General features: G+C 47.4%; 1 protein-coding gene across 1 annotated transcript in view; it reads left to right on the top strand.

Annotated features, from left to right (window-relative positions):
* DNM1 (dynamin 1) overlaps window positions 1-25923 on the top strand; it is a gene marked incomplete at its 5' end in the record, with an annotated part of 59764 nt that overhangs the window by 32252 nt on the left and 1589 nt on the right. The window contains 5 exons of the mRNA XM_083374869.1: window positions 18896-19005; window positions 19101-19212; window positions 21879-22049; window positions 23002-23243; window positions 23634-23852. Coding sequence (XP_083230995.1) covers window positions 18896-19005; window positions 19101-19212; window positions 21879-22049; window positions 23002-23243; window positions 23634-23852 — 854 coding nt within the window. The remainder of the gene's footprint in view (window positions 1-18895; window positions 19006-19100; window positions 19213-21878; window positions 22050-23001; window positions 23244-23633; window positions 23853-25923) is intronic.

Here is a 25923-nt window from a genome sequence, read left to right on the forward strand (position 1 = left end):
GATTGTTAGTTTCTTTTTTCTTCAGGCACAAGGCAAACAAAATTAGCGTGGGTTTTTTTTTCCGAGTTTTAAGTTCACCTTCTCGTCTTTCTTGGCATTCAAAGGCTTTTACCGCCAGTCAATAGGGACACTTTTCTTTGTTGACAGAAGCCTCTTTCCAACCTCTGCCCACTGGGCCAGAGTTGGTGTTTGTGTTGGCCAAGCCGGGCACCCTAATGATCCAATTGGGGAAAATTAAAAGTCTGCAGCCCCTTTTTTTTTGTCTTTTCCTTTGGCTCTCCTCATTCTGACTCTCTTCCTGCCTCTTATGTGTGGGCTGGGGGTTTTGCAGGGTCTTTGCGCACCCCTCAGAGGAACCTCAGCACTAAGGTGGTCCTTCGGCTTCCCAATTTTATACAGCTATAATCACTGCTCGCCATCCTTAACTTTACGTCCATCAACAAGATCAAGTGAAGTACTAATACCGCTTTACAAGGCCTTGGTAAGGCCACACCTGGAATACGGCATCCAGTTTTGGTCACCACGATGTAAAAAAGATGTCGAGACTCTAGAAAGGGTACAGAGAAGAGCAACCAAGATGATTAGGGGGCTGGAGGCTAAAACATATAAGGAACGGTTGCTGGAATTGGGTATGTGTAGTTTAACGAAGAGAAGGGTGAGGGGTGACATGAGAGCAGTGTTCCAATATCTCAGGGGCTGTCCCAAAGAAGAGGCAGTCAAGCTATTATCCAAAGCGCCTGAAGGCAGGACAAGAAGCAACGGATGGGAACTCATCCAGGAGAGAAGCAACCTAGAACTAAGGAGAAACTTCCTGACAGTTGGAACAATTAATCAGTGGAACAACCTGCCTCCAGAAGCTGTGAATGCTCCAACACTGGAGGTTTTTAAGAAGAGACTGGACAGCCATTTGCCTGAAATGGTATAGGGTTTCCTGCCTGAGCAGGGGGTTGGACTAGATGACCTCCAAGGTCCCTTCCAACTTTATATTATTATATTATATTAACAGCTTCATTCCCCTGTTCGTCCCTGACATAAAAATAGGATTTTAATTGAGGCATCCGGGAGGGTCAGCCTTTGATAAGCATCACCAGTGGTCCCTTTTCAACCTTCTTTCTAAAAAAAAAGGGGGGGCATCTTTCTGGGGTCAGAGTTTGGAATAGCAAAAAAAAGGGGGGGGGAAAGAAAGTGGAGAAATATAGGGAAAATATTGGTAGTTCAGGGTTGAAATGAAGGGTCCTTGATGCTCTCTGAGCTTGGTTGTTTTCTTGCAGACATTTCAGTGCCCGACTAGGTAACCTCATCGGTGCTGGAAGGGAGTGGGCTTTGTGGGGAGGGGGAGGGGGAGGAGGACGAGGAAGAGGAGGAGGAGAAGGAGGAGGACTGTGGGTTTCTTGGTGCTCTCTGAACTGGGTTGTTTACTTGCGGACATTTCATTACCCAACTAGGGAACATCATCAGTGCTTAGAAGGGAGAGGGGTTTGTGGAGAGGAGGAGGAGGAGAAGGAGGAGGAGGAGGAGGAGGAGGAGGAGGAGGAGGAGGAGGAGGAGGAGGAGGAGGAAACAGATTGTGGGGTCCTTGGTGCTCTCTGAGCTTGGTGTTTTTCTTGCAGATGTTTCATGACCCAACTAGGTAACATTGTCAGTGCTAGAAGGGAGTGGGGTTCGTGGAGAGGAGGAGGAGGAGGAGGAGGAGGAGGAGGAGGAGGAGGAGGAGGAGGAAGGACACACTCTGCGGTCCTTGGTGTTCTCTGAGCTTGGCTGTTTTCTTGCAGACGTTTCAGGACCCAACTGGGTAACATCACCAGTGCTAGAAGGGAGAGGGCTTTGTGGAGAGGAGGAGGAGGAGAAGAAGAAGGAGGAGGAGGATTGTGGGGTCCTTGGTGCTCTCTGAGCTTGGTGGTTTTCTTGCAGATGTTTCATGACCCAACTAGGTAACATTGTCAATGCTAGAAGGGAGTGGGGTTTGTGGAGAGGAGGAGGAGGAGGAAGAAGAGGAGGAGGAGGAGGAGGAGGAGGAAGGACACACTCTGCGGTCCTTGGTGCTCTCTGAGCTTGGCTGTTTTCTTGCAGACCTTTTATTACCCAGCTAGGTAATGTCATCAGTGCTAGAAAGGGAGTGGGATTCATGTGGTGGCGGTGGCGGTGGCGGTGGAGGAGGAGGAGGAGGAGGACTGTGGGGTCCTTGGTGCTCTCTGAGCTGGGTGGTTTCCTTGGGCATATTTCGTTGCCCAACTAGGGAACATCACTGGGGCATCCTCGGAAAGCGGGGAAAGGTTTTACACGCTCAACCGAAGGATTGTGAAAAAGAGGCTCGGTGTTATTTGCCCCCCCCTCCCTTTTTTTGGGGGGGGAGGTCTAGAAAGAGCAGCAACCGAGCGCTTGGTTTGGGGCCCAGTTACACTTCTGTTGGCGGAAAAGTTGGCTTGGTCGAAGGAGACACATCTGGGGAGCGTTAAGCGAATACCAGCCGTTTCCCACAAAGGTTTCTTCCCCCCCCCTCTTCTCTCTCCCCCCTCCTCAACCTTCATTCTTAAAAGAAGACTGGCATGCAAAGCGATCTTAAAGGGCCCCAGACGGCCCCCGTGGAAGGATTTTCTCTTTCGGGCCCCCCACCCCTCACCCCGGAGGAGACATTAGAACCATGTGGGGGGGTGTGGAAAAATGACTCCAAAACCCCTCTTATTTTTTGGAATCGCTTCTGTTTTCTTTGCCGCCCCCTCCCCCCCCCCACACACCATTTCTCCCTAGTTTGATTTGTGGAGAGCCCAGGGTTAGGGTTGATCTGCCCCCCCCCCACCCCACCCCATGGTTTTAGGGATTGCAATGGCTTCCTTGAGGCTGAGCTTCCCCAGCCAGCTCAAATCTATTCCCGGTTTGGAAATCTTAAAAAAAAAGAAAAAGAAAAAAAGAAAAAAAAACAGGGGGGGGAACCTTTTCATTGCCCCACCCCAGGGATATCATGGGAGCTTGCTTTCAAGGTGAGGGTACGCCCGTGGTTATTTTTTATTTATTTTTATTTTAATTCCATTTATATCCCGCCCTTCTCCGGAGACTCAGGGCGGCTTACATGCTTAGCAGTAGCCTTCATTCTATGTATATTTTTATTTTTATTTTATTTTAATTCCATTTATATCCCGCCCTTCTCCGAAGACTCAGGGCGGCTTACATGCTTAGCAGTAGCCTTCATTCTATGTATGTTTTATTTTTATTTTATTTTAATTCCATTTATATCCCGCCCTTCTCCGAAGACTCAGGGTGGCTTACAAGCTTAGCAGTAGCCTTCATTCTATGTATGTTTTATTTTTATTTTATTTTAATTCCATTTATATCCCGCCCTTCTCCGAAGACTCAGGGTGGCTTACAAGCTTAGCAGTAGCCTTCATTCTATGTATGTTTTATTTTTATTTTATTTTAATTCCATTTATATCCCGCCCTTCTCCGGAGACTCAGGGCAGCTTACAAGCTTAGCAGTAGCCTTCATTCTATGTATGTTTTATTTTTATTTTATTTTAATTCCATTTATATCCCGCCCTTCTCCGAAGACTCAGGGCGGCTTACAAACTTAGCAGTAGCCTTCATTCTATGTATATGCCTGCTTTATTAGGGCTTTCACACACACCCCAAGCGGCATTATTACAAAGTCAGCTTAATTGCCCCCAACAATCTGGGTCCTCAGATTATCTGTCTTAACAGAATGACGGAATGGGAAGGGGACCTTGGAGGTCTTCTAGTCCAGCCCTTTGCTCAGGCAAGAGACCCTATAGCATTTCGGACAAATGGCTGTCCGGTCTCTTCTTAAAAACCTCCAGTGTTGGAGCACCCAGAACTTCTGGAGACAAAGCTGTTCCACCGATTAAGTTATTGTTACCGTCAGGAAATTTAACAGAATAACAGGATCGGAAGGGACCTTGGAGGTCTTCTAGTCCAACCCCTTTTTTCCAAGAAGGAGATCCTATACCATTTTGGACAAATAGCGGGGGTGGGTGGGTGGGGAAGGGACGTGTAGCCCCGTATGTCTTCAGCTGCCTCTGGGTCACTGTGTAGCTGAGTAAGGAAGCTACATCTGCAGGAGCCCAAGAATAAAAGAGCTGGAGGTCATCTAGTCTAACCCCCCTGCTCAGGCAGGAAACCCTATACCATTTCGGACAAATGGCTGACCAGTCTCTTCTTAAAAACTTCCAGTGTTGGAGCATCCACCACTTCTGGAGGCAGGTTGTTCCACTGGTTGATTGTCCCTCACTGTCAGGAATTTTCTCCTTAGTTCCGGGCTGCTTCTCTCCTAGGAGAAATTTCCCGACAGTGAGAACAATCCATCAAATCGTCTTCTACCTTGGAGCATCAAAGCCCCCGATTGACAAGCTGAGATCTTTGCCAGAGCCTTCCGCACGGCAGGGATGAAAAAGGGACCTGGAAATCATAAAGAACCAACGTGTGAAACACACTAGAAGCAATAGGAGTGGCCTTCTCTGGTCCCTGCCTTGGTTACGTTACACAGGATTTCACGGCCCGGTCCTTGAAAGTTGAACTTGGAGAGTTAGAAGAGTGAGGTTTGTACTCCGAGCTTGTGGGTTAATAATAATAATAATAATGATGTCCCGCTGCCTGAAAGCGGTCCGGGAATGGATGGGGAGGAACAGGCTTCAACTGAACCCGGACAAGACTGAATGGCTGTACGTACCGGCTAGCCAGGATACTCAGAACATCCCATCCCTTAACATCGGGGACGAGTTACTACCCCCTGTTGATAGGGCCCGCAACCTGGGTGTCCTCCTTGACTCGCAGCTCTCCCTGGAAGATCACATAGGAGCTGTGACCAAGGGGGCCTTCTCCCGGGTTCGACTAGTTCGCCAATTACGGCCTTATCTGGACCTGGATGCCTTACGTACAGTCACCCATGCGCTTGTGACCTCTCGCCTAGACTACTGTAACGCTCTCTACTTGGGGCTGCCCTTGAGATCCACTCGGAAGCTTCAACTGGTGCAAAGTGCAGCGGCGCGGACACTCTTGGGAGCCTCCCGATACTCCCATATCACACCTCTCCTCCGTGCGCTGCACTGGCTTCCAGTTGCCTTCCGTGTGAAGTTCAAGGTGCTGACAATGACATACAAAGCCCTACATGGCATGGGTCCGGACTACCTGCGGGAGCACCTTCTGCCAATGTCAGCGCCCCACCGCCCTGTGCGCTCCCACAGAGAGGGCCTCCTCAGGGTGCCACCGCTCAAGGAATGTCGGCTGGTGGCCCCCAGGGGGAGGGCATTCTCAGTGGGTGCGCCAGCCCTCTGGAACAGCTTGCCAACCGAAATCCGGATGGCCCCCGACCTCCGCACCTTCCGGCGAGAATTAAAAACTTACCTGTTCCAGCAGTCCGGCCTGGCCTGATAGCTCTTATTGGGGTCCCAGTTTGTATTTTACTAGTGTTTGTTTTTCATTACGGTTCATTCTGTATGCCTATCTTATTCTGTACACCGCCCTGAGTCCCTCGGGAGAAGGGCGGTTTATAAAAACAAATAAATAAATAAATAAATAAATAAATAAATAAGTTGGAAGGGACCATGGAGGTCATCTAGGTTGGTTTCAAAACCTTCCGTTACCAGGCTAGGAAACCTCTTCAGTGGAGTTTAAGGGATGTCAGTCTTCTTCTGCTTATAAGGGCTTCAGTTGTGGGTGCGTCAAGTCAGGGTCTTGTGATGGGTCAGGTGTGAATCGTCAGGCTCTCAACTGGCCTGGAAGCTAAGTGGGATCTGACCTGGTTCATACCTGGATGGGCAACCCCCAAGCCCTGTTAAGGATGTAGTCTGTGCCAGGAAGCAGACAAAACAGCGCTAGAACCCTTCACACTTAGTTGCCAACAACACAACCTAGACACGAGGATGGAGGAACGTGCTCCGAGCTTGCGGGTTGGTTCCAAACGTTGCGTTACCGCACTAGGTAACATCCTCAGTGGAGTTCAGGGGGTGTCCATGTTTTTCGGTTTATAAGGGCTTCAGTTGTGGGTGTGTCGAACGGGGTGTGTGTCTTGTGATGGGTCTTGCAAAAGTTTGGGAAAGTGTAACTTTGACGGCTTGGGCTTCTGGGTTTTTAAGTTTGGGAATGAATAAATGTACATTTCCAAAAGTGGGAAGACATAGACGTTTAATTAATAAATGAAAGACCTTCCTTGCATGATGCAGGAAATACAGAGGAACGTGTGGTAAAGCTAGGCCTTCTGATGCAGGGGTCCTCAACCTTGGCAACTTTAAGACTTGTGGACTTCAACTCCCAGAATTCCTGAGGAGGAGGCTGAGGAATTCTGGGAGTTGAAGTCCACAAGTCTTAAAAAGTTGCCAAGGTTGAGGACCCCTGATTTAATGGACCTTGAGCGCTTATTGGTTCCGTTGCCAACTTTAACACATAGAATAGCAAAACGTGCCAGAGACGGTGGGTTGGGAGGGGAAAAAAAAAAGGGACAACCAGAGGGATGGATTTGAGGGATTCAAATCAAGAGAGAAGTTGGTCAAGATGCTTCCCAAGTGGTTGAGCACTCTTGAAGAGCAGGTGCTGGGAGAGATGGACAGGAATATTAAAGCCGTTTTGTTTCCACTGATGGATCTGGGGATCTAGAAGGTTGGTCAATGCTAGGGTCCAGGAGAGTCTCTTCTGAGGCAGACTTGAAAAGGAACCGATCCGTTACACCCTAAACTAGAGGGTCCGTTTCATCTTCTCTGGACGATGCTCCATGAATCGAAAGAGATTTATTTCTGGATAGGCTCTTATGCGATTGTGATAAAATTGGAGAAGCCACTTAACTGGCCTGTGAAATACCTGGGACTTCATTTTCTCCTCTGCTCTGCCAGTCGGATGCTTGTAGAAACTGTACTTCAAGAGCTCTGACCGCTGACTGCATATGCCTTTTCTAAACTAGGACTTTGAATGAGTCTAGAATGAAAGGATGGGGATTTCCTTTTTTTTAAAAAAAAAATATGAATAAACCGTGGGGGCGTAATTTGGAAATCAGAACGTCAAAGACATCTCTTTTCGTCTGCCAATTTGGTTTAAAAAGAACAGCACAACTGATTTTTTTTTAAAAGATACCCAATCACGTGTTGTTGCTGTTGTTTTTTTTTTAAAAAAAAGTGAAATCAAAATCCAATTTATTCCAGGCAATTATGAGAGAGAGAGAGAGAGAGAGAGAGAGAGACAGAAAGAGTGTCAGAGCCCACCCCAATCCTGGATTCTGACAGAGAAAGAGAGAGAGAAAGAGAGAGAGAGAGAGAGAGAGAGAGAGAGAGAGAGAGAGAGAGAGAGAGAGAGAGAGATGAGAGAGAGAGAAAGAGCAAGAGAGAGAGAAAGAGAGACGGAAAGAGTGTCAGAACCCACCCCAATCCTGGATTCTGACAGAGAGAAAGAGAGAGAGAAAGAGAGAGAGAGAGAGAGAGAGAGAGAGAGAGAGAAGTTAAACCAAGTTCATTCAAACCATCTCTTTCAGTTGATGCTGGTTTTGTTCCCTTGGCTTTTCGAGTCTTTGTATTATCCCTGAAAAAGAGAGAGGGTCTTTAATGGAAGATTCCCCTGTTTAAATTAGAACAGGGAAACGCCTTGTGGCCATGCCTACCTTGCAGATCTGGGATACAGGGGACGAAAAGTCCGATTTGTCGGGAAAGGCCCACAGATAGGGGTGCCTTTGTCTAACGTTGGTCTCGAGCTTCAACGGCCTTGCATGAGCTGGTGTCTTCTGGAGAGAAAGATACGCAAAGACCGCCGCTCGGCGAGACTTGGAGGCCTTCTCCTCTCATCCTTCTAGGTAGGACCCCAGATTTCACTGTAGCTTTCGAGATGGAGGCGTCTAAGACAGACCCCCCCTCCCCAAAAAATACGTATATATCTTGCTGCTTGCTGTCAAGCTTGCATTACCTTCCCCGCCGCCCCAAGAAAGAACAAGAAGCGTGCTGGACAGCAAAGTGACCACTTATTAAATCACCCTGGGTCCCTTCAGACGGACTGAGAACCCTTCCACCCTATCCTACACTCCTCCCTCGCTCGGGAGGTTGCCCGGCAGAACTAAAGTCAACCCGGTTAGTAGCCATGCAGAGTTGCCCTTCCCATTCTCCCTCCTTCTGCCAACCTGGTCGCCTTTCTTTGTCCGCCCTGAAAACCATCGCAAGCAAAAGGGTGCCACAACCCACGCCAGCAACTCAGCCCCTTGGGAGAATTGCCAGCTGGAGCTGCGGCATCGACAGCCACAAGACTGTCCTTTTCCATCGGACGGGGCACTTTTTTGGGGGGGGGGCTTTCAACCCTTCTTCTCAACCGCAGGGATTATAACCCCCCCCCCGTGTGCCTTTCTGCATTTCCTCCCCCTATACACACACAACTTCGTCTCCCTCCCTTTATCTCTTCCTCTCTCCCCTCGCTCGACTCTTTCCAAGGGGCTGAGCAAGCTATGTCATCGGGTCTTCCCACAGTTAACATTTTTACAAAGCTCCCTTGACTGTTTTTCTGCCCCCACCCCATCAACGTTGCCGTGATTCCGAAAAGCTCGCCCATCTTTTTAAGACCTGCTTCTTCAGCCGGAAGATGATGTGTTACCCTGGGTGAATTATCTCAAATTGGCATCCACGCCAATTGGACTGGCAAGGGTGGAGAACCACAGGGCAGGCGCAGCGCAGCTAGACGCCCTGGATGCACAGCACGAGGACCTGAAGCAGCCTGGCGTCCCTACTGGCAGCTGAGGCTCAGCAATCTTCAGCCCCCTTTTTCAAAGATTTAGGGAAGACAGCCCCAAAACAGCTGGAAGAGACTTGGAAAGCAGCCTTGCGAAGGGGCGGGCTGGGTTAAGAAAAATAAGGCATCCATTTTTCCCAGGCTGACACTCTTGTCTTTGGGCTCCCGTTGCAGAAGTTGAATCCTTTTAAAACTGCAGAAGGAAAATTCATTGGGGGGGGAGCTACACGATTCTGAGATAAAATGAGGGAGACCCATGGCAGGAGAGAGAGAGAGAGAGAGGGAGGGAGGGAGGGAGGGAGAGAGAGAGAGAGAGAGGGAGGGAGGGAGGGAGGGAGAGAGAGGGAGGGAGGGAGAGAGAGAGAGAGGGAGAGAAAGAGAGATGGGGAGGGAGAGAGAGGGAGGGAGGGAGAGAGAGAGAGGGAGAGAGAGAGAGAGAGAGAGAGAGAGAGAAAGAGAGAGAGAGAGATGAACGGTTGAAAGACAAGAGACCAATTTGAGACAGCGCCGGGGTCTTTGGGGAGGTGGAGGCTGGCGTGCGGCTGGGGCGCTACTTGGCCGTCTCCTCTCGGCCCCGACGTGGTGGCAACTCCATCTCGGCGTGGTGGCGAGTGGCTGCATATCCCAGCCCAGCCTAACCAATGTGCAGACTACTGTACAATCTCGTAGTCCTGAACAGGTAGTCCGAACACTGGGTAGACGGAGTGGATCTTCTCAGTCCAGACTTTTGGCGAAGAACGGAGCTCTGGGTTCTCCTGCTTGCCTCAACCCCTTTGCCCCTTTGGCAAGAAATCAAGGGGGGGGGGAGAAAGAGAAAGAGAGATGCGTCAAAATAGTCCTAGAAAGGTAGAAAAGGGAAAGATAGATAGAAGGGGTAAGAGAGGTCAAATCTTGCATCCAGAGATGAAGACTTACTTTTGGCAATGAAGAAGTCTAAGGAGGCATGTGGTCCTTTCTACCTTCAGCTCTTGAGATCTCCAGCTTTTTTTCCTTCTCTAGATTCTTCTTCTTCTTCTTCTTCTTCTTCTTCTTCTTCTTCTTCTTCTTCTTCTTCTTCTTCTTCTTCTTCTTCTTCTTCTTCTTCTTCTTCTGAAGGTTGGAAGGAGAACTGAACAAACAAATTTTTTTTAAAAAAAATTCTTTAAAATTAAACAAGTAAATAAATTGCCAATTAAAGACACAAATGCAGACCGTTCCCTGGTCTTTGGCCAATTCTTTTGGGCCCCAACCATCCACAATCACGTTTTCCCCCAAAGTCTTGGGATGTTTAGGGAGATTTGGAGGAGGAGGAGGAGGAGGAGGAGGAGGAGGAAGAGGGGTGGGGTTGTCCAGAAGAACCCCACTTCTCTTGGCATCCCCAAGCAGACGGTCAAGGGATCCCGCCGGTCGGTCCTCAAGCTGGCCGCAAAGTTTGTTGACCCACCTTGGCCAGTAGCCTGCGCCGCTCGCCTCTGGTGACCACGCGCGGTGCGATCTGCCTCCCCCTCCTTTGTGGCCTCCCAAGCGCCCCCCTCCCCAACCCCAGCATCTGGCACTCATGCCTCCTCCTCTCCTCCAGCCTTTGCACCCTCCCTCCCTCCTTCCTTCCTTCCTTCCCTCTTGCTTCTTCTCCTCGGATTCTGCCTGAATTGACGTGGCAGAACTTACTTGCCTCCAAGGAGGAGCTTGTCAATTGCCAGGAAGGTCAGAGTTCGGAGCCGTCTGGTAGAGAAGGATGGTGGGAGGAGGAGAGAAAGCCTCCCCACCTTGGAGGCAGCCCGGGAGGGATGTCATCCTCCCCTTTGGTGCATAGCTTCCATGTAGTGATTCCAGATGTTCCTTGGGCCGCGCACTCTGCTTCCTCTCCGGGGCTGTCAGGGATAAAGAGGGCTTTATGTGTGATGCACAGACTCACCAGCACACGCCAGAGAGAGAGAGAGGCCAGGAGGGGAGAAGCAGAGCGCGCCAATCAGCCAAAACGGAAGAGAAACCAAATAAATAGAGAGTCTGGAAGGATGCCGTTGACTCCCTTGCCCTCCGCCGAGGACTGCTGGCTGGTTTCATCCTCCCATTCTTCTTCTTTTTTTCTTTTCTTTTTTTAATGCTCCTTGACTTTGGAGGAGGTGGGATTGGGAAGACCGTTTAGCAGATTGGAACATGCTGGGACGGGAAGGAAGGAAGAAAGAGGCCAATCAGTTGGGGGGGGGGAAGGGATCTGCTGAAGGTCAACATGCCTCCATTAAGAACATCTGGGTGTCGACAAGTTTCCCACCCCAGGGAATGTTTTGCGAGGAGAACCTTAGAGCAGACCCACAACCTTCCATAGCTTCCTTTGTAGGACTCCCCAGTAGCTTTCGGGAACTCCTCAGAGGGCGCACGCACAACCGGAGGACATTAGGATCTTGACCGACTTGAACGTTGGGCGCTATCTAACAAAATGAAATTCAAAGGTGAAAAAAGCGAGGTTCTACACTTAGGCAAGAAAAACCAAATGCACAGGTATAATATAGGGTGGTAAAGGTAAAGGTAAAGGTTCCCCCGCACATGCATGCTAGTCGTTTCTGACTCTAGGGGCCAGTGCTCATCTCCGTTTCAAAGCCGAAGAGCTGGCGCTTGTCCGAGGATGTCTCCGTGGTCATGTGGCCGGCATGACTAGACGCCAAAGGCGCACGGAACGCTGTTCCCTTCCCACCGTAGTGGTCCCTATTTTTCTCCTTGCATTTTGCTCTGTTACGCGGCACTCGGGATTCGACCCGCCAAACTGCCAACCTTCTGATCGACAAGCTCAGCGTCCTAACCCACTGAGCCACCGCGTCCCTTTTATAGGGTGGTACCTGGCCTCAATAGTAGCAACTGTGAGAGGGATCTCAGAGTCCCAGTGGACGATCCCTTAAAGAGGAGCCAGCCGTGTGCCAAAAAAGCCAACACAGGGCTAGGCTGCATCAACAGAGGGAGAAAAATCAAGATGACGTGAAGGGTTTGGTGTGGCCTGTAGTTGACCACCTCCAAGATGGCCAACGTGAAAAAGGGTCTGGCTTGCCTTCCAGCAGGCATCTGGCTTGTTCTGGGCCAAGGAGACGTCCAGACACGTTGTACGAGTCGATTCAGGATCGTCACGTTCGCCAGCTCTCCTCATGTATTTATGTATTTATTTATCTACTTTACATAGTCATCCATCTCACGAGCAAGTGACTCATTGCAGAGAAAGGGAAGAGAAGTAGTCAACCCACCAGCATCCAAGAAGGAGATGGGCGGACATGTTTTTCCATTTTTTTTCCTTCTTAATGTGGTCGTTATATTTCGCAACCTCCCGTAAATCACAGAAGCAAGCAAAGAGGTCGTCTCGTTCTCACTCCCAGACCATCCTCAGGCCACAGAATCTCTCGCTCTTTTTTTTTCTGGAAGGGCCAGAGGAGCTGCAGAGTCTCCTGCGCTTCCTCAGTAGGGAGATGATCCAGCTGGAATGTCAGAAGAGGGAATTGGGAGAGTTGGGAATTCCCCGATGTATATATATATTTTCCTCTCTACCTCAGTTGATCACCTTTCCCAAAGACCAATGAAGATCTCAGTCCTTACTATACCTCATTCCTGTCTCCATCACGGGTAGCTTCTGAAAGCATCAGCTAACATTTTCTTGAATAACCGGGTTGGGAGGGACCTTGGAGGTCATCTAGTCCAACCCTCTGCTCAAGCAGGAGACCCTATAACATTCCAGACAAGCGGCTGTCCGGTCTCTTCTTAAAAACCTCCAACGCTGGAGCAGCCACAACTTCTGGAGGCAAGTCCTTCCACTGGTGAATTGTTCTAACTGTAATTAATCGGTGGAATGACTTTTGGAGGCTTCTGGACTTCTTGACTTGGCGTCTTTCCATCGTTCTAACTGGAAAAGACACCTATAACCAGAACCGGGCATTGATGTGAAGTATGGTGGCCTTCCTTATCTGGAACATCTCGAGGTGTGAAATGTAGGATAGGTGGAAATCCATTTGGGCCCCATTTGCATTCTACAAATGCCCCGTGATGCTCAGAAGTTATGTTCCTTCTTCCTTTGCTTCCTTCTTGGTCCTAGGAGAAACACACACCTCTTGGTCCTAAGACAGGGGGAGGCAACCTTGGCTCTTTTATGACTCGTGGACTTCAACTCCCAGAATTCCTGAGCCAGCCATGCTGAGGGGAAAGGGAGAGGTTTCCAAGCTGAGCCAAGCTGGCTCAGGAATTCTGGGAGTTGAAGTCCACGAGTCATGAAGGGGCCAAAGTTTCCTCCATGCTGGCTCAGGAATTCTGGGAGTTGAAGTCCACGAGTCATAAAAGAGCCAAGGTTGCCTACCCCTGTCCTAGGAGATAGTAGCTCTTCTTACGTATCTCACTTCACCCAAATCATGCCTTTCAGAACCGCCAGCCCTGGGACCTCTTCCTGTAGCATGAACAATGAAGTGTGGCTTTTGGGTCCTCGGCCAAGAAGGGTGAGGTCTTCTAATCCCGCCCGCAAACTCTCTCCCACCCCTCTCCAGGCTTGTTGGGGCTGCCCCACCACACGCACAAGGCAGCCTGATTGCTAACACATGGGCAGAAGGCGGGCAGGCGGCCAGCCCCTTTGAAAACCCTCTGGCCTCTCCAGAGCTTTGCTTGCAAAACCCGTGGCTTTCTCCTCTCTGTCGTTAGGCAAGGAAGTCAGAGAATTTGATGTAAAGCAGGCTGGGCCGAAAGGCGAGACAGGAGAGGCCGGGGGGGAGGGGGGTTGCCGAGAGAGGGGGGGACGGGTGGGCTCCCTCCGTGTGCCCAAAACCGGAGTGGCGACACTGGAGCTTAAAAAAACAAAAAGATGGTGAGTTTGATGCTGGAGCTGTGTGGTAGCTTCACCAGCTTCGAGTCAGCCGGGAAGAGTTTGAAATCATCTCGGCGTTTGTCCTGGGCTGAGTTGTCCAGACCAAACGTGGGTGACTTCAAACGATGTTTTGAAGGCCACATATTTTTTTTTGGGGGGGAATGCCTTTGAAATCGATTCCCCTGGCTCTGAGTCTGACCTTGTTTGGGTGGTCCAGACTTCTTGGCAAAACTTGAGTGTCTTCCCAGAGGTTTTGAAGGCCACATTTGTGTGATGGAACACGGCGAGGTTTTGGAAAAAAGGGAGCAGCCACTTCTAGGAAATCTAGTTGTGTGTGAATTCAGACTGGGCTTTTAGCACTTTACCATACTGTTACTCATCCCAGCTTCTGCCAACCTAGCAGTTCGAAAGCATGTCAAAATGCAAGTAGAAAAATAGGGACCACTACGGTGGGAAGGTAACAGCGTTCCGTGCGCCTTTGGCGTCTAGTCATGCCGGCCACATGACCACGGAGACGTCCTCGGACAAGCGCTGGCTCTTCGGCTTTGAAACGGAGATGAGCACCGGCCCGTAGAGTCGGAAACGACTAGCACGCATGTGCAGGGGAACCTTTACATCCCATTTATATCCCGCCCTTCTCCGAAGACTCAGGGCGGCTTACAATCTAAAGCACAAATCAATGTGCTTAGCAATATATTGAGCGAGAAGGGGGGAAATAGTTGAATGCCTGAAAGAGAGTTGCATTCTCAGTTCAGTCCACTCATGTTGGGGATGTCCTATTTCCTGTTCCCTATAGATATAATTTTTATAGGATTAGGGATAGGGTTGGGGTCTGGGTTGGGGTTAGGGTTAGGATTTTTTAAAATAAGATTCTTAATATTCAGCCAACAGCATGTTGTCTGGGTTCATTGTATTTTTAAAAAAAACAGTGAATAATAATTATCATAAACAATATGTTAATTAGTCGCTCAATAGTCTTCTTCTTACTAGTATATATTCAATGTTGCGTATCACATTCCTTTCTCTCTAACTCGTTTTTCTAGCCATTGATAAAAATTATCCCATGTTCTAAAATGCACGGAATCTTCTTTCTCTTTTCTCTTTAAATCTGTCAATCTGTCCGTTTCTGCACACTCTAAAATTTTCTTCATTGGCTCTTCTTCCGTTGGTAGGTTTTCATTTTTCCAATGCTGGGCAAATACAATTCTTGCTGCAGATAGTACATGTAAAATTAAATACATGCAGTCTTTCTCATCATTTGCTCCTATTAATCCTGAAAAAAATAATAACTCTGGCTTAAAATCTATATGTTTTCTTTAATCATTTTCTCCAACAGAAGCGTACTTTTGATTACACGCCATCAAGCCTTGATGGACTCATAGCAGGTACACGCGGAGAGATTTTCTTCGTGAAGACACACATGCCTGCTTGATTCTAACGCCTGGACAGGAGCGAATTACTTAAAACAAAACACACGTTAATGGAAGCGAAGCATTGGTGGACTTTTCCTCTAGCTAGCCACTGGGTGCAATTCCACGAGGCTTTTGCTGTTTGCAAATCTTTCGTGGTTAGCTCAATTTGTTAGAAAGATCTCAGACGCTGAGCTGCACACACACACACACACACACCGGTGGCTGGGTGGGCAAGCAAGCTGGGAAAGGGTTGGAATTAATCAGCAACCTGATGTTTAGTTTGGAGGAGAAGAAAAAAAAATTCAAATGAGAAGTCCGCCGGCTGGGAAGCCAAATACCAGCTTTGCTGTTATTTTGAAGGACGCCTCTGGGCCTCCAGAAATTGAGAAGGGAGGAAGAGGAGGAGGAGGAGGAGGAGGAGGAGGAGGAGGAGGAGGAGGAGGAGGAAGAAGAAGAAGAAGAGGTGGCTGTAGCCCAGAGCTTGACTTATGCAACCTCTTAGCTGCAACCCAGAAAAATAAATAAATAAATGACAAAGCCGAGATGCTAAACATTTTCAGCTGAAAAGAAAGTCCTTCCTTTTGCCTTCTGGAGGGTGGGTGTTTTAAGCTGTCTCTCCTCCCTCAATGTCCGGAGTGAGGTTCTAGCGAGGAGCAGGACAATCTGCGTGTCTTCCAGAAGACCTTTTTGGTTCTTCTCCTCTTGAGCTTCCGGTGGCACTCTAAATTCTCTTGCAAGGCCTATCGGGTTGTGTCAAAACCACTTGACTTTGCCCAAAACGGTGAGTCTGGGGGTCTAGCAGACTCTCTGTTGACTCCTGGCTCCATACGATCAGGCTACGACTTCGTGGTTGACCTGACAAGCTGGGGGAACCCTAAATGTTGGCAACTCAAGGGTGTGACTTGAGCTGTCTGTTCTCCTCTTGGAGAACTGCCTGCCAGACCTCTTGATGAACCATCGAAGTTCTCTCCCATCTGGAAGCATTTAGGTGACCATCACTTTCTATGAAGTGAGTTTGCAACACTTCGCTTGGGTTCTTAATCACCAGGCAGACCAAGTTGGAGCTGGCAGGAAGCTCAGCTGAATAGTTGAGGTTTTGGAGATGCTTCTGAGGAGGGAGATCTCCACCAGATTGGTTCTGGGAAAGGCAGACGTACACCCCTCCCCCACCCCGTCCTCTTAGGGAGGAATATAAAATTGTCTGAGATAATCAAGAAAGAATCAATCTTTGGACGATGCAAATAAGGGAAATGCTGTAGATTTGGACAAATCTCTCAAGTTGGCTTTCTCCGTCATCCTTCTTTTTCCAGCCTCTAGTTCAGGAGTCTTCAAACTTGGCCCTTTGATGACTTGTGGACTTCAACTCCCAGAATTCCTCAGCCAGCTTGCCTGGCTGAGGAATTCTGGGAGTTGAAGTCCACAATTCTGGGAGTTGAAGTCCACAAGTCATAAAGGGGCCAAGTTTGAAGACCCCTGCTCTAGTTCCAACACAAATGCCATTTATTTTTTTATTTTGGTAAAGTTTTTATTGATTTTTTTTCATACAATTCAATTGTATTTATTCAACAAACGTGTTGTCTGAGTTGATCATTCACTAATACAAATTTAATTCCTAATCCTTTTATTCTTTTCTCCAGCCATTGATAAAACAAGTCCGAAGTTTGATAGTATTCTCTTTCTTCTTTTTCTTTCAACCTCAAAGTGAGTCTCTCCATTTCTGCACATTCTAGTATTTTTTAAAAAAATTATTTCTTCCTCTGGGGGTATTTCTTTATTTTTCCAATGATTCTTGCCGCTGTTATTACAGGTAAAATCAAGTATATACTTTGTTTATCAATCTTTTCTGGCATTCTACCTAGTAAAAAAAAAGTTCAGGTTTAAAATCTACCTGGTTTCCCAACATCTTTTCTAGCCAAGTATGCATCTTTGCTTTAAAACGTGTCCACCATATTGGACTTGTAAAAAAGTCAAAGCTTTTTGGATTAAAATTTGGTGGAACATGCAGAAGATGTTTAAGAAAAAGATAAGGTTTTCTCCACAGCTGTTTTTGTTGGGTATTATTACAGATTTTACTGTCATAGATATTAAAGTGATGTTGAATCTAATTACGGCAGCAAGACTTTTAGTAGCGCAATATTGGAAGAAGGAGGAACTGCCGACTATAGAAGAGTGGACTTTGAAAGTATCTAACTTGGCGGAAATGGCAAAGATTTCAGCATATTTGAAAGAACAATCGCAACAGAGATATATTGTGGAATGGAAAAGGTGGATCGAATATATTCAGAATAAATATGGGACTAAAAAGTTTCGTTTAGCATTTGAATAAGTATTGGTTTTATATGATGTATTATTAGTTATTGGTTATTTGTTAGTAATAGAGTTATGTTTAAGGGGAGTTAAAGTGCGATAGAATTTAAAGTTTTATTTTAGCTTGTTAGCATATTTTAGCTTAAGTTTGTAAAGTTTATACCGTGTATTGAGCTCTGGGAAGTCGGGGGGGGGGGAGAGGGGAGGGTAAGGGAAGGGGAGGGAGGGAGTTTTTCTTTTTAAAAAATGTACTGTAAAACTTTTCAATTAAAAAAAAACATGTCCACCGTACATGATAATAAGTCCCAGACTTACGTTGACATTTCCAACCTCTATCTGACATATTTTTAAAGACATTTTTGCTAATCTTGTTGGGGGCGAGTGCCATCTACAAAACATTTTAGATAGCTTTTCTTTACAAGAAGTTGACATTCCAAATACCATTTTTTAAAATTGTACGTTTTATTCAAGTCTTGTTTCACTTCTATTTTCTATATGATTTCTCCTCTCGGCAATGCACTCTCCCCAATAGATCCTTTGGTGGAAGCCCTTGCTACTAATAAAATTATTTTATATTTGGGCTTCAGATATACCCAGATTGTTGGGGGCAATTAAGCTGACTTTGTAATAATGCCGCTTGGGGGTGTGTGTGAAAGCCCTAATAAGCAGGCATATGCATAGAATGAAGGCTACTGCTAAGCTTGTAAGCCGCCCTGAGTCTTCGGAGAAGGGCGGGATATAAATGGAATTAAAAAAATAAATAAATAAATACCCGCTATGTGCAACACGTGTGACCACAGCAGCCTCGTGCCTACCAGCAGTTGAGGCTCAGCAGCCCTCAGCCCTATTTCCAAGATTTTAAGGGGTCAGGCCCCAAACATCTGGAAGAGACTTGGAAACCTTCTCCTGGAAAGGGGTGGGGTGGTTAGAAAAATAAAGGCAGCCATTTTCCCATGCTCACCCTCTCTCTTTGGGTTCCCGTTGCAGAAGTTGCATCTTTTAAAACTGCAGAAGCGGAAATTGCCGGTGGCTGCGTGAGTCTAAAATAAAATGCGATCAATGCGAATCCGGGGCACACCCTCTTTTGGGGTGACTGGGCCATCTGAAGCTGGAGGCCACGGTTCCAAACGAGTCTTCTGGGACTCGTTTGGGAGTCTTAATGTGGTTTTCATCTTCGTTCCATTCATTTTCCCGCTGTGAGCAATCAGAGCTCTTCATTTTTTCCAGCCCAAGGTCCATGAAGCATAAAACACCCAGCCAAGAGTCGATTCCTGGATAGCCTTTGTAGAAGACAAGGTCCCCCTTTAGGATACTTGCAATAGTACTCGGTCTCTCTTAATTGGGTTTCTAGACGTAAGACAAACGAGGGGTGGATTTGATTGCACATGATCAAAGGTCCTTGCGGGCACTTTGGGAAGGATTGGGTGTGGAAGTCCCACCAAGGCAAAGTCCTCACAGTGAACCACTTCACAGGCTTTTATCCAAATCCCCAAATTGTTGCTTTCTATTTGTAGTCCTCACAGCATCCATTCCATCCCACCGTAAAAAATAGTCACCAGATGTTTGGGACCACAGCAGCCAGAATCTTCAACCAAGAGATAAGGAGAGCTGCAGAACGTCTTGGTGTGTCTAGCTTTGACATGACTTGTGGTCCATGGCTTTTGTCTTCCAGGAGAAAGAGAAGAAGTACATGTTACCGGTGGACAACTTGAAGGTGCGAGATATCGAGAAAGGTTTCATGTCCAGCAAGTACATCTTTGCGCTCTTCAACACGGAGCAGAGGTACGACTTTCTTCTGCCCCAGCCTAAGAGGGTGACCTCAGCAAGCAGGCAAGTCCACGCAATGTCTCACCTTCTTTCCTTCCCCACCACACCAGGAATGTTTACAAAGATTATCGTCAACTGGAGCTGGCCTGTGAAACCCAGGAGGAGGTAGACAGTTGGAAGGCGTCCTTCCTGCGGGCTGGAGTTTACCCAGAACGTGTTGGGGTGAGTTGAGAAGCCAGTGGAAAATGAAACATGAGTAGGAGTGAAAGTTGGAGGTCAAGCCATCTCACTGAGATGCCAGATAAACCAGACTTAGTTCTGTGTTTGGTTTAGATCACTGGTTTGGGTGGAAATCAAGAAGAGGAGGAAAAATTCTAACCTTCTCCCTTTCCCCTACTTTAAAGAGAAGTTGCATCCATGGTGGACAAATCTAGGACACCATCCATGGTGGACAAATCTAATTTTATTGAGTAGGGCCCTCCCGGTTTAAAATTGGGAGCATATACAGCAGGGGTGTCCAACCTTGGCGACTTTTAAGGCTTGTGGACCTCAACTCCCAGAATTCTTCAGCTGGCTGGCTGGTGGAATTCTGGGAGTTGAAGTCCACAAGTCTTAAAAGTTGCCAAAGTTGGACATCCCTGAACTACAGCATCGCCCCGGAGCAGAAACCAGGGAGTGAGAACATGAATTGCACTCTTGCAAACATCTTTTCCCAAGACTTTTCGTAAATGCATGGAGGAGGCCAGAGAGAAAAGCCTATGAGCTTTTGAGCCTAGCCAAGGGACGCGGTGGCTCAGTGGGTTAGGATGCTGAACTTGTCGATCAGATGGTCGGCAGTTTGGCGGGTCAAATCCCGAGTGCTGCTAACAGAATGAGCGCGTTACTCGTCCCAGCTTCTGCCAACCTAGCAGTTCGAAAGCACGTAAAAATGCAAGTAGAAAAATAGGGACCGCTACGGTGGGAAGGGAACAGCGTTCCGTGCGCCTTTGGCGTCTAGTCATGCTGGCCACATGACCACGGAGACGTCCTCGGACAAGCGCTGGCTCTTTGGCTTTGAAACGGAGATGAGCACCGGCCCCTAGAAACGACTAGCACGCATGTGCGGGGGAACCTTTACCTTTACCTTTAGCGGGCTGCCATGTTGAATGGTCCACCAGAAGGACAGCACTGCCATCTGTTGGTGAGGCTCTGAAATGACAGTACATCTTCATTAGCTCCATCTTATATTGTGTTTTTGTCTGGTTAAGATTTTAGTTTTTAACCAATGTTCCCTCGTCTCCTTTTATTTTTATTTTTTTTGCACTCCCCATCCAAGTGTTCTCTTTTATGGCTGCTAATGCCTCAAGGTTTGTCCGCTTGCTGTTCAATGCTATACCAATACTGAGAAAATGGCTTTGCTAGTGAACCACTCGTGTTAAGAGGTGATGTTTAAGATTGATTGATTGATGATGTGTTATCAAATCATTCTCAGTGCCTAAAGACCCCCTAACTAGATTTTTTTTTCCCCATAATGATCCGTCCCAAACCTTATCTCGAAGGTCTTCCAATGTTGCCCTCAAGCCAATTTTATTTTTAATTGATCGCATTTCGACTTTGTAGAAATCTCATTCCAATTATATCCGTGGGTACGCTGAATATTTAGTCAGGAAATATACCTACCTACTTTTTAAAAATCACATTTTTTTCTTCCCCCCCCTTTTTTTTGTGCTCAAACAGGACAAAGATAAAGTAAGTGGTGGACCCTGCTTTTCCTGTGCCATTTTGTTTTGGATTATATATATATATTTTTATATGGGATGCCTTTTTAACTCCTTTTTTCCTTTAATTTAAACTATTATCCCTATATTCTGAGAGAGACTTTGCCCTCCGCCATTTTTTTTCCCTCCACTTCATACCATGTTGCCTGCTTGATTTTATTTCTTATTCTTTCTAGACTGCTGTTTTTTTTTCTTCTTTTCGTCTTTTCTGGAACATATCCTCCATTTCTAAGCTATGTCAGAAGGGGAAAAAATAAAGATACCAATTTTTTATTTTCTCATTTGTTTCTTTTTACATATATAATATCTAGTCTCCCGATCATTGGTCCTCGGGACCTGCGAGGTATGTACATATAGAGCACAAATTATAGGGTTAGACACTAAATTCAGACACCATTACATCTGCACGTCAAATTGATAGGCGGATTTCATTCCTCATGCTAACTCGGAACGAATTCGTACAATCTGGAGAGAGGCCAGCAAAAAACATCCGAACTGATTTTCTGGTTTTCTAATCAAAATAATTTTTTTTTTAAAAAAAAAACACCCTTTCATCCCAATTCTCGATCCGAATTTGACTTTTGCAGACCTTGGATGCAAAAGTACTTTAGAACGGGGGGGTTGCCAAGCTCGGCCACTTTATGACTTGTAGACTTCAACTCCCAGAATTCCTCAGCCAGCCAGCTGAAGAATTCTGGGAGTTGAGGTCCACAAGCCTTAAAAGTCTCCAAGGTTGGGAGTTGTAGTCCACAAGTCATAAAGTGGTCGAGCTGTGGGGACCCCTGCTTTAGAACACAGATGTGAGACCTCTGATAGAACTTCTCGTTCCATAAAATTGAGTTTCATATCTCAGAAGAACAGTCTCTATTTTCTTCCGTAAATTGCTTGGATTAACTGCAAAGGATGATGGTGGTTTAAAGCCAGGGTCTCCAACCTCGGTCCAGATTAAACCCTGGAGCTAATACTAACCTTTTTCTATGGTGTCCTTGCTAATGAAGCTTGTTATCTCGAAGTTCAGGGAAGCATCAGAGTTGCTACATGGGAAGTAGGAGATGAGGGACTTTGAACCAAGGTCGTCTTTGGCTTCTAGTGGTTAACAGCCTGTTTTGTCTCCCCATCGGTCCTCTGCAGAGTGGGGACTCAGAAGAAAATGGCTCTGACAGCTTAATGCATTCAATGGATCCCCAGTTGGAGAGGCAAGTGGAAACGATCCGGAACCTTGTGGATTCCTACATGGCCATCGTCAACAAAACCATCCGTGATCTCATGCCCAAGACAATCATGCACCTTATGATAAACAATGTACGTATGGCGTATGGCAGACTGGATGGTGTGTATGAATTTTATAATGTTTTAGGATCGGTCCGGAGTCATCTCTTGAGCTAAAAGCAGAAGGTTCTGGAGCAGCATGTTGATTGATGGGGGCGGGGGGAAAGTCAGTTGTTGGCCTTGGAGGTCCCATCGCAACAGATATGAAGAACAAGGAAAACTGTTGAGGAAGGAACAGGAAAATAATAATATATTATATCATGATCCGCCAACTCTAGAGCCTAGAAGATTGGCAGAAAAAAGAGCCTGGTAGCACGGTGGAGTGGAGTGAACTTCCCTTAGTTCTGGCTAGGAGATGTGATGAAGGTCCTCTCAATCAGATATTCTTGTATAGGCAAGATTGATACTCCATTGGGTTCCTTTACTCATTGGTTTAAAGCTTCTTCATTTCTGAGTGGATGGTGGGGAATGGAAGGATTTATACTCCTTGCAGACCGCTAGTCATTTGCAATCTTTTAGAGAGTCATTGAGGCCACTTGGTGGTTTACCTGTGTCTTCAGGGTCAGCTGATTGGTGCAAATACGTGTGGAGCCTTCTTGGCTGCAGGATGTTTTCTGCCCTGAGTCCCTTCCCTGTAGAAGACGGATGCAGGCTCCACACCTATTTGCACTACTCATGTAAACCTCCAAGTGACCTCGACAACTCTCTAAAAGGATGCAAATGACCAGCTGTCTGCAAGGAGTATAAATCCTTCCGTTCCACACCATCTGGTCAGAGCTGAAGAAACTTCCTGGATGAGAAGCAAAACATCTTCAAAGAAAAACAAGAAAGTCTAGTTGCCTCCTAAAAAAGCACCTTTGGGATAACTATGACCTGGATGATTGAGAATCTCCGTAGACATTAAGGTATGACTTTAACCCCCAAAAGGAACTGTTGCACAGCTGTCCAGATTAATGACCTTCGTCTTCTGCTTCCTCTCTGGCAGACCAAGGAGTTCATCCACTCCGAGCTGCTCGCCAACCTCTACTCCTGTGGTGACCAGAACACCCTCATGGAAGAGTCGCCCGAACAAGCCCAGCGACGCGACGAGATGCTGCGCATGTATCACGCCCTGAGAGAGGCCCTTAACATTATTGGGGACATCAACACCACCACCATCAGCACCCCGCTGCCTCCGCCGGTGGACGACTCTTGGCTGCAGGTGCAGAACATACCGTCCGGACGCAGGTACCCGAGGCGCAGGGGGGAGGCCCCGCTGAGCTTCCTGGCGCCTCTGCCCAGCCAGATAGGTGGCCGCCCCCGGTAGAAATGGGAAGGAAGGAAGGAAGGCTGGGAGATCTGTCTTGCCTGCCTGCAGCATGGCGTCCGTAGGATCTGCATGGAGGGGCAGAACCAAATGGGGTACGGAAGGGTGTTTTTTTGGGGTGGAACCCATCAAGGACAGCTGTTCTTCTAGCCCAGAGGCGCTAAAGGTGGTTGGAAAGGAGATGTGAACCAGGCCGTATACACAAATTTCCCCGCGAAAACAGCTTCCGTTTTTCCAGCTTGGAGAAGACCATATAGACTTCCTATCTTTTTTCTTCTACTTGTCCAGCTGACCGGTCTCTCCCTTGGCAGGTCTCCCACCTCCAGCCCCACGCCACAGAGAAGAGCGCCGGCAGTCCCACCCACCAGACCTGGATCACGAGGACCAGCTCCTGGACCTCCGCCTGCTGGTGGACCCAGCCTCGGTGGTGCTCCCCCTGTGCCTTCCAGGCCGGGGGCCTCCCCTGATCCTTTCGGGCCTCCCCCACAAGTCCCCTCGCGGCCCAACCGTGCGCCTCCGGGGGTCCCAAGGTAGGTGAGATCGGGCCACGCGGGATAGGCAGCGTCACTCAAAGCGTGACTTTTATTTTTTTTATTTATTTTTTTAGCAGTTTTAGAATTAGCCTCCTTTAACAAAATCGTCGAGCGTGCTGTATCACATGTGACAACGGGGCCAGTACTTGCTATGCCGGGCACCTGTAGGATTGTCTTGTGTTGTGTGATTCCAAAAATCCAGAGAATTTTCCATTTGGCAAAACAGATCGGTCAGGTTTTAGGTAGGAGGCAGAATCTAAAGTGGGGGGGAGGATCTGGTCTGGTTCTCCTGCGGTCATTCTTTGGGGCAGAACATGCCGTTCTTTGGGGAAATCTTGCAAACGTCTACCTGGAAAAACACAAAAGGCAAAGACATTATTGTAAGATGGAAGTGTGGAAGAATTCTGCCCCCCAGAACAGAAAATACCTTGCATTATCACGACACATTTCTTGTGGCAAAGAGTCCTAAGTGTGTAGACTTTGGGGAACCTCTTGCCGAATTAAATATAATCCAGTTCCAGGGAATCAGACACATTTAAGAGAAGTCAATTGTTCTGGATCCGGTGGAAACGGGGCCTGTTTGCAGTGGGATTGTTGCCTTTATGCACATCAAATCATTTTCGGTTTGCCGTTCAAATGAACTACAGCAGGGTTCTATAAAACGGTATCTGTGTGAAGGGTGTACATTTTGTTTTGCACCTTTTATATTTTGGTTGCAAAGAAAAACTCCTAGAGGTAAGTGCATAATTTTTTTTAATTTTAATTCCATTTATATCCCGCCCTTCTCCGAAGACTCAGGGCAGCTTACAAGCTTAGCAGTAGCCTTCATTCTATGTATATGCCTGCTTATTAGGGCTTTCACACACACCCCAAGCGGCATTATTACAAAGTCAGCTTAATTGCCCCCAACAATCTGGGTCCTCATTTTACCTACCTCGGAAGGATGGAAGGTTGAGTCAACCTTGAGCCTGGTGGGACTCGAACCTGCACTAATTGCAGGCAGCTGGTGTTACTTAAGGAGGCATCAGCCCACTGCTCCACCAAGGCTCTTATGAATTAAGAGTTTAAAGGTTTCCTGCTTCTTGGGGGGAAATTCCATACCTCCTGCTTATTTCTCTCATTTAGGCACCGATCCTCCAGGATTTGTAAACACTTCCGATGCTTGTGCAATTGTAGAAAAGCCGAGAGGACTAAGGCACTGCCTCCAACATTAAAATTTTCTGTTTCCCCTTTCCTCTCTCTGGCTCACCTTTCCAAGTTTTGGATTATCTCCGGAGGCACGTCTTTCTGAATGATGCTTCTTTATCACATGTGTGAAGACAAGGAGTAGTCCTCCTTTAGTGACCAGAGTTGGGACTGGCAACGAAGCCGTCACCAAGTTGGACCCCCAACTGCTCTTGTCACCTTATTTTAATTTCCTTAAAATGTGAGGACCGGTGGCAGTTACTTTTTCACCCTTGTTGTAACTGTGAATGCTCACTAAACGCTAAACGAGGGCCACCTCTGCTTTCAACTTTAAATTTAAGACTCCTGCTGGCTTTGCAGAGGTACAAAAACTCAGCAACGTTTGCAAAACTCTCTTTCCAAGTTTTCTGCTAAATACGTATATATATATTTCCAGCACAGGAGGGTGTGAATCAGACAGGATGGCTCTGTCCATCACTACTCAGATCTTAGACCACCTGCCCCACAGCACAGGAGGGGATGAAGTAGAAACGGTGCAGGATGCTGGTTTATGCTATCTGTGCTCCCCTGCCAAACAAGCCGCGTTGTGTTGTGCCAATGGTCGTTTCAGTCACAGCATTCCCACTTAGTGCCTTGTTTTCCAGATGTGTAGAGGATTGTTCTATTCCTTCCTTCTTTTAACCAGCTTGCCATCTGTCCCTCTCTCTGTTTGTCTGCATGTCCTGCTACTTCTGTGCAAGCCTTGTTTTAATTTTTCCTCCATCTCATCCCATCTTCTGGTTCCTTTCCTCCCCTCCCCCCTCCCCCATTTCTTGTGGACCATCCTTTACTTCCATTTGGGCTGAATTTCAGTACCCGTCCTCTCCACGGTCTGTTTCCATTC

The sequence above is a fragment of the Vipera ursinii genome, assembly GCF_947247035.1.
Source record: "Vipera ursinii genome assembly, chromosome: 16".
Taxonomy (NCBI): domain Eukaryota; kingdom Metazoa; phylum Chordata; class Lepidosauria; order Squamata; family Viperidae; genus Vipera; species Vipera ursinii.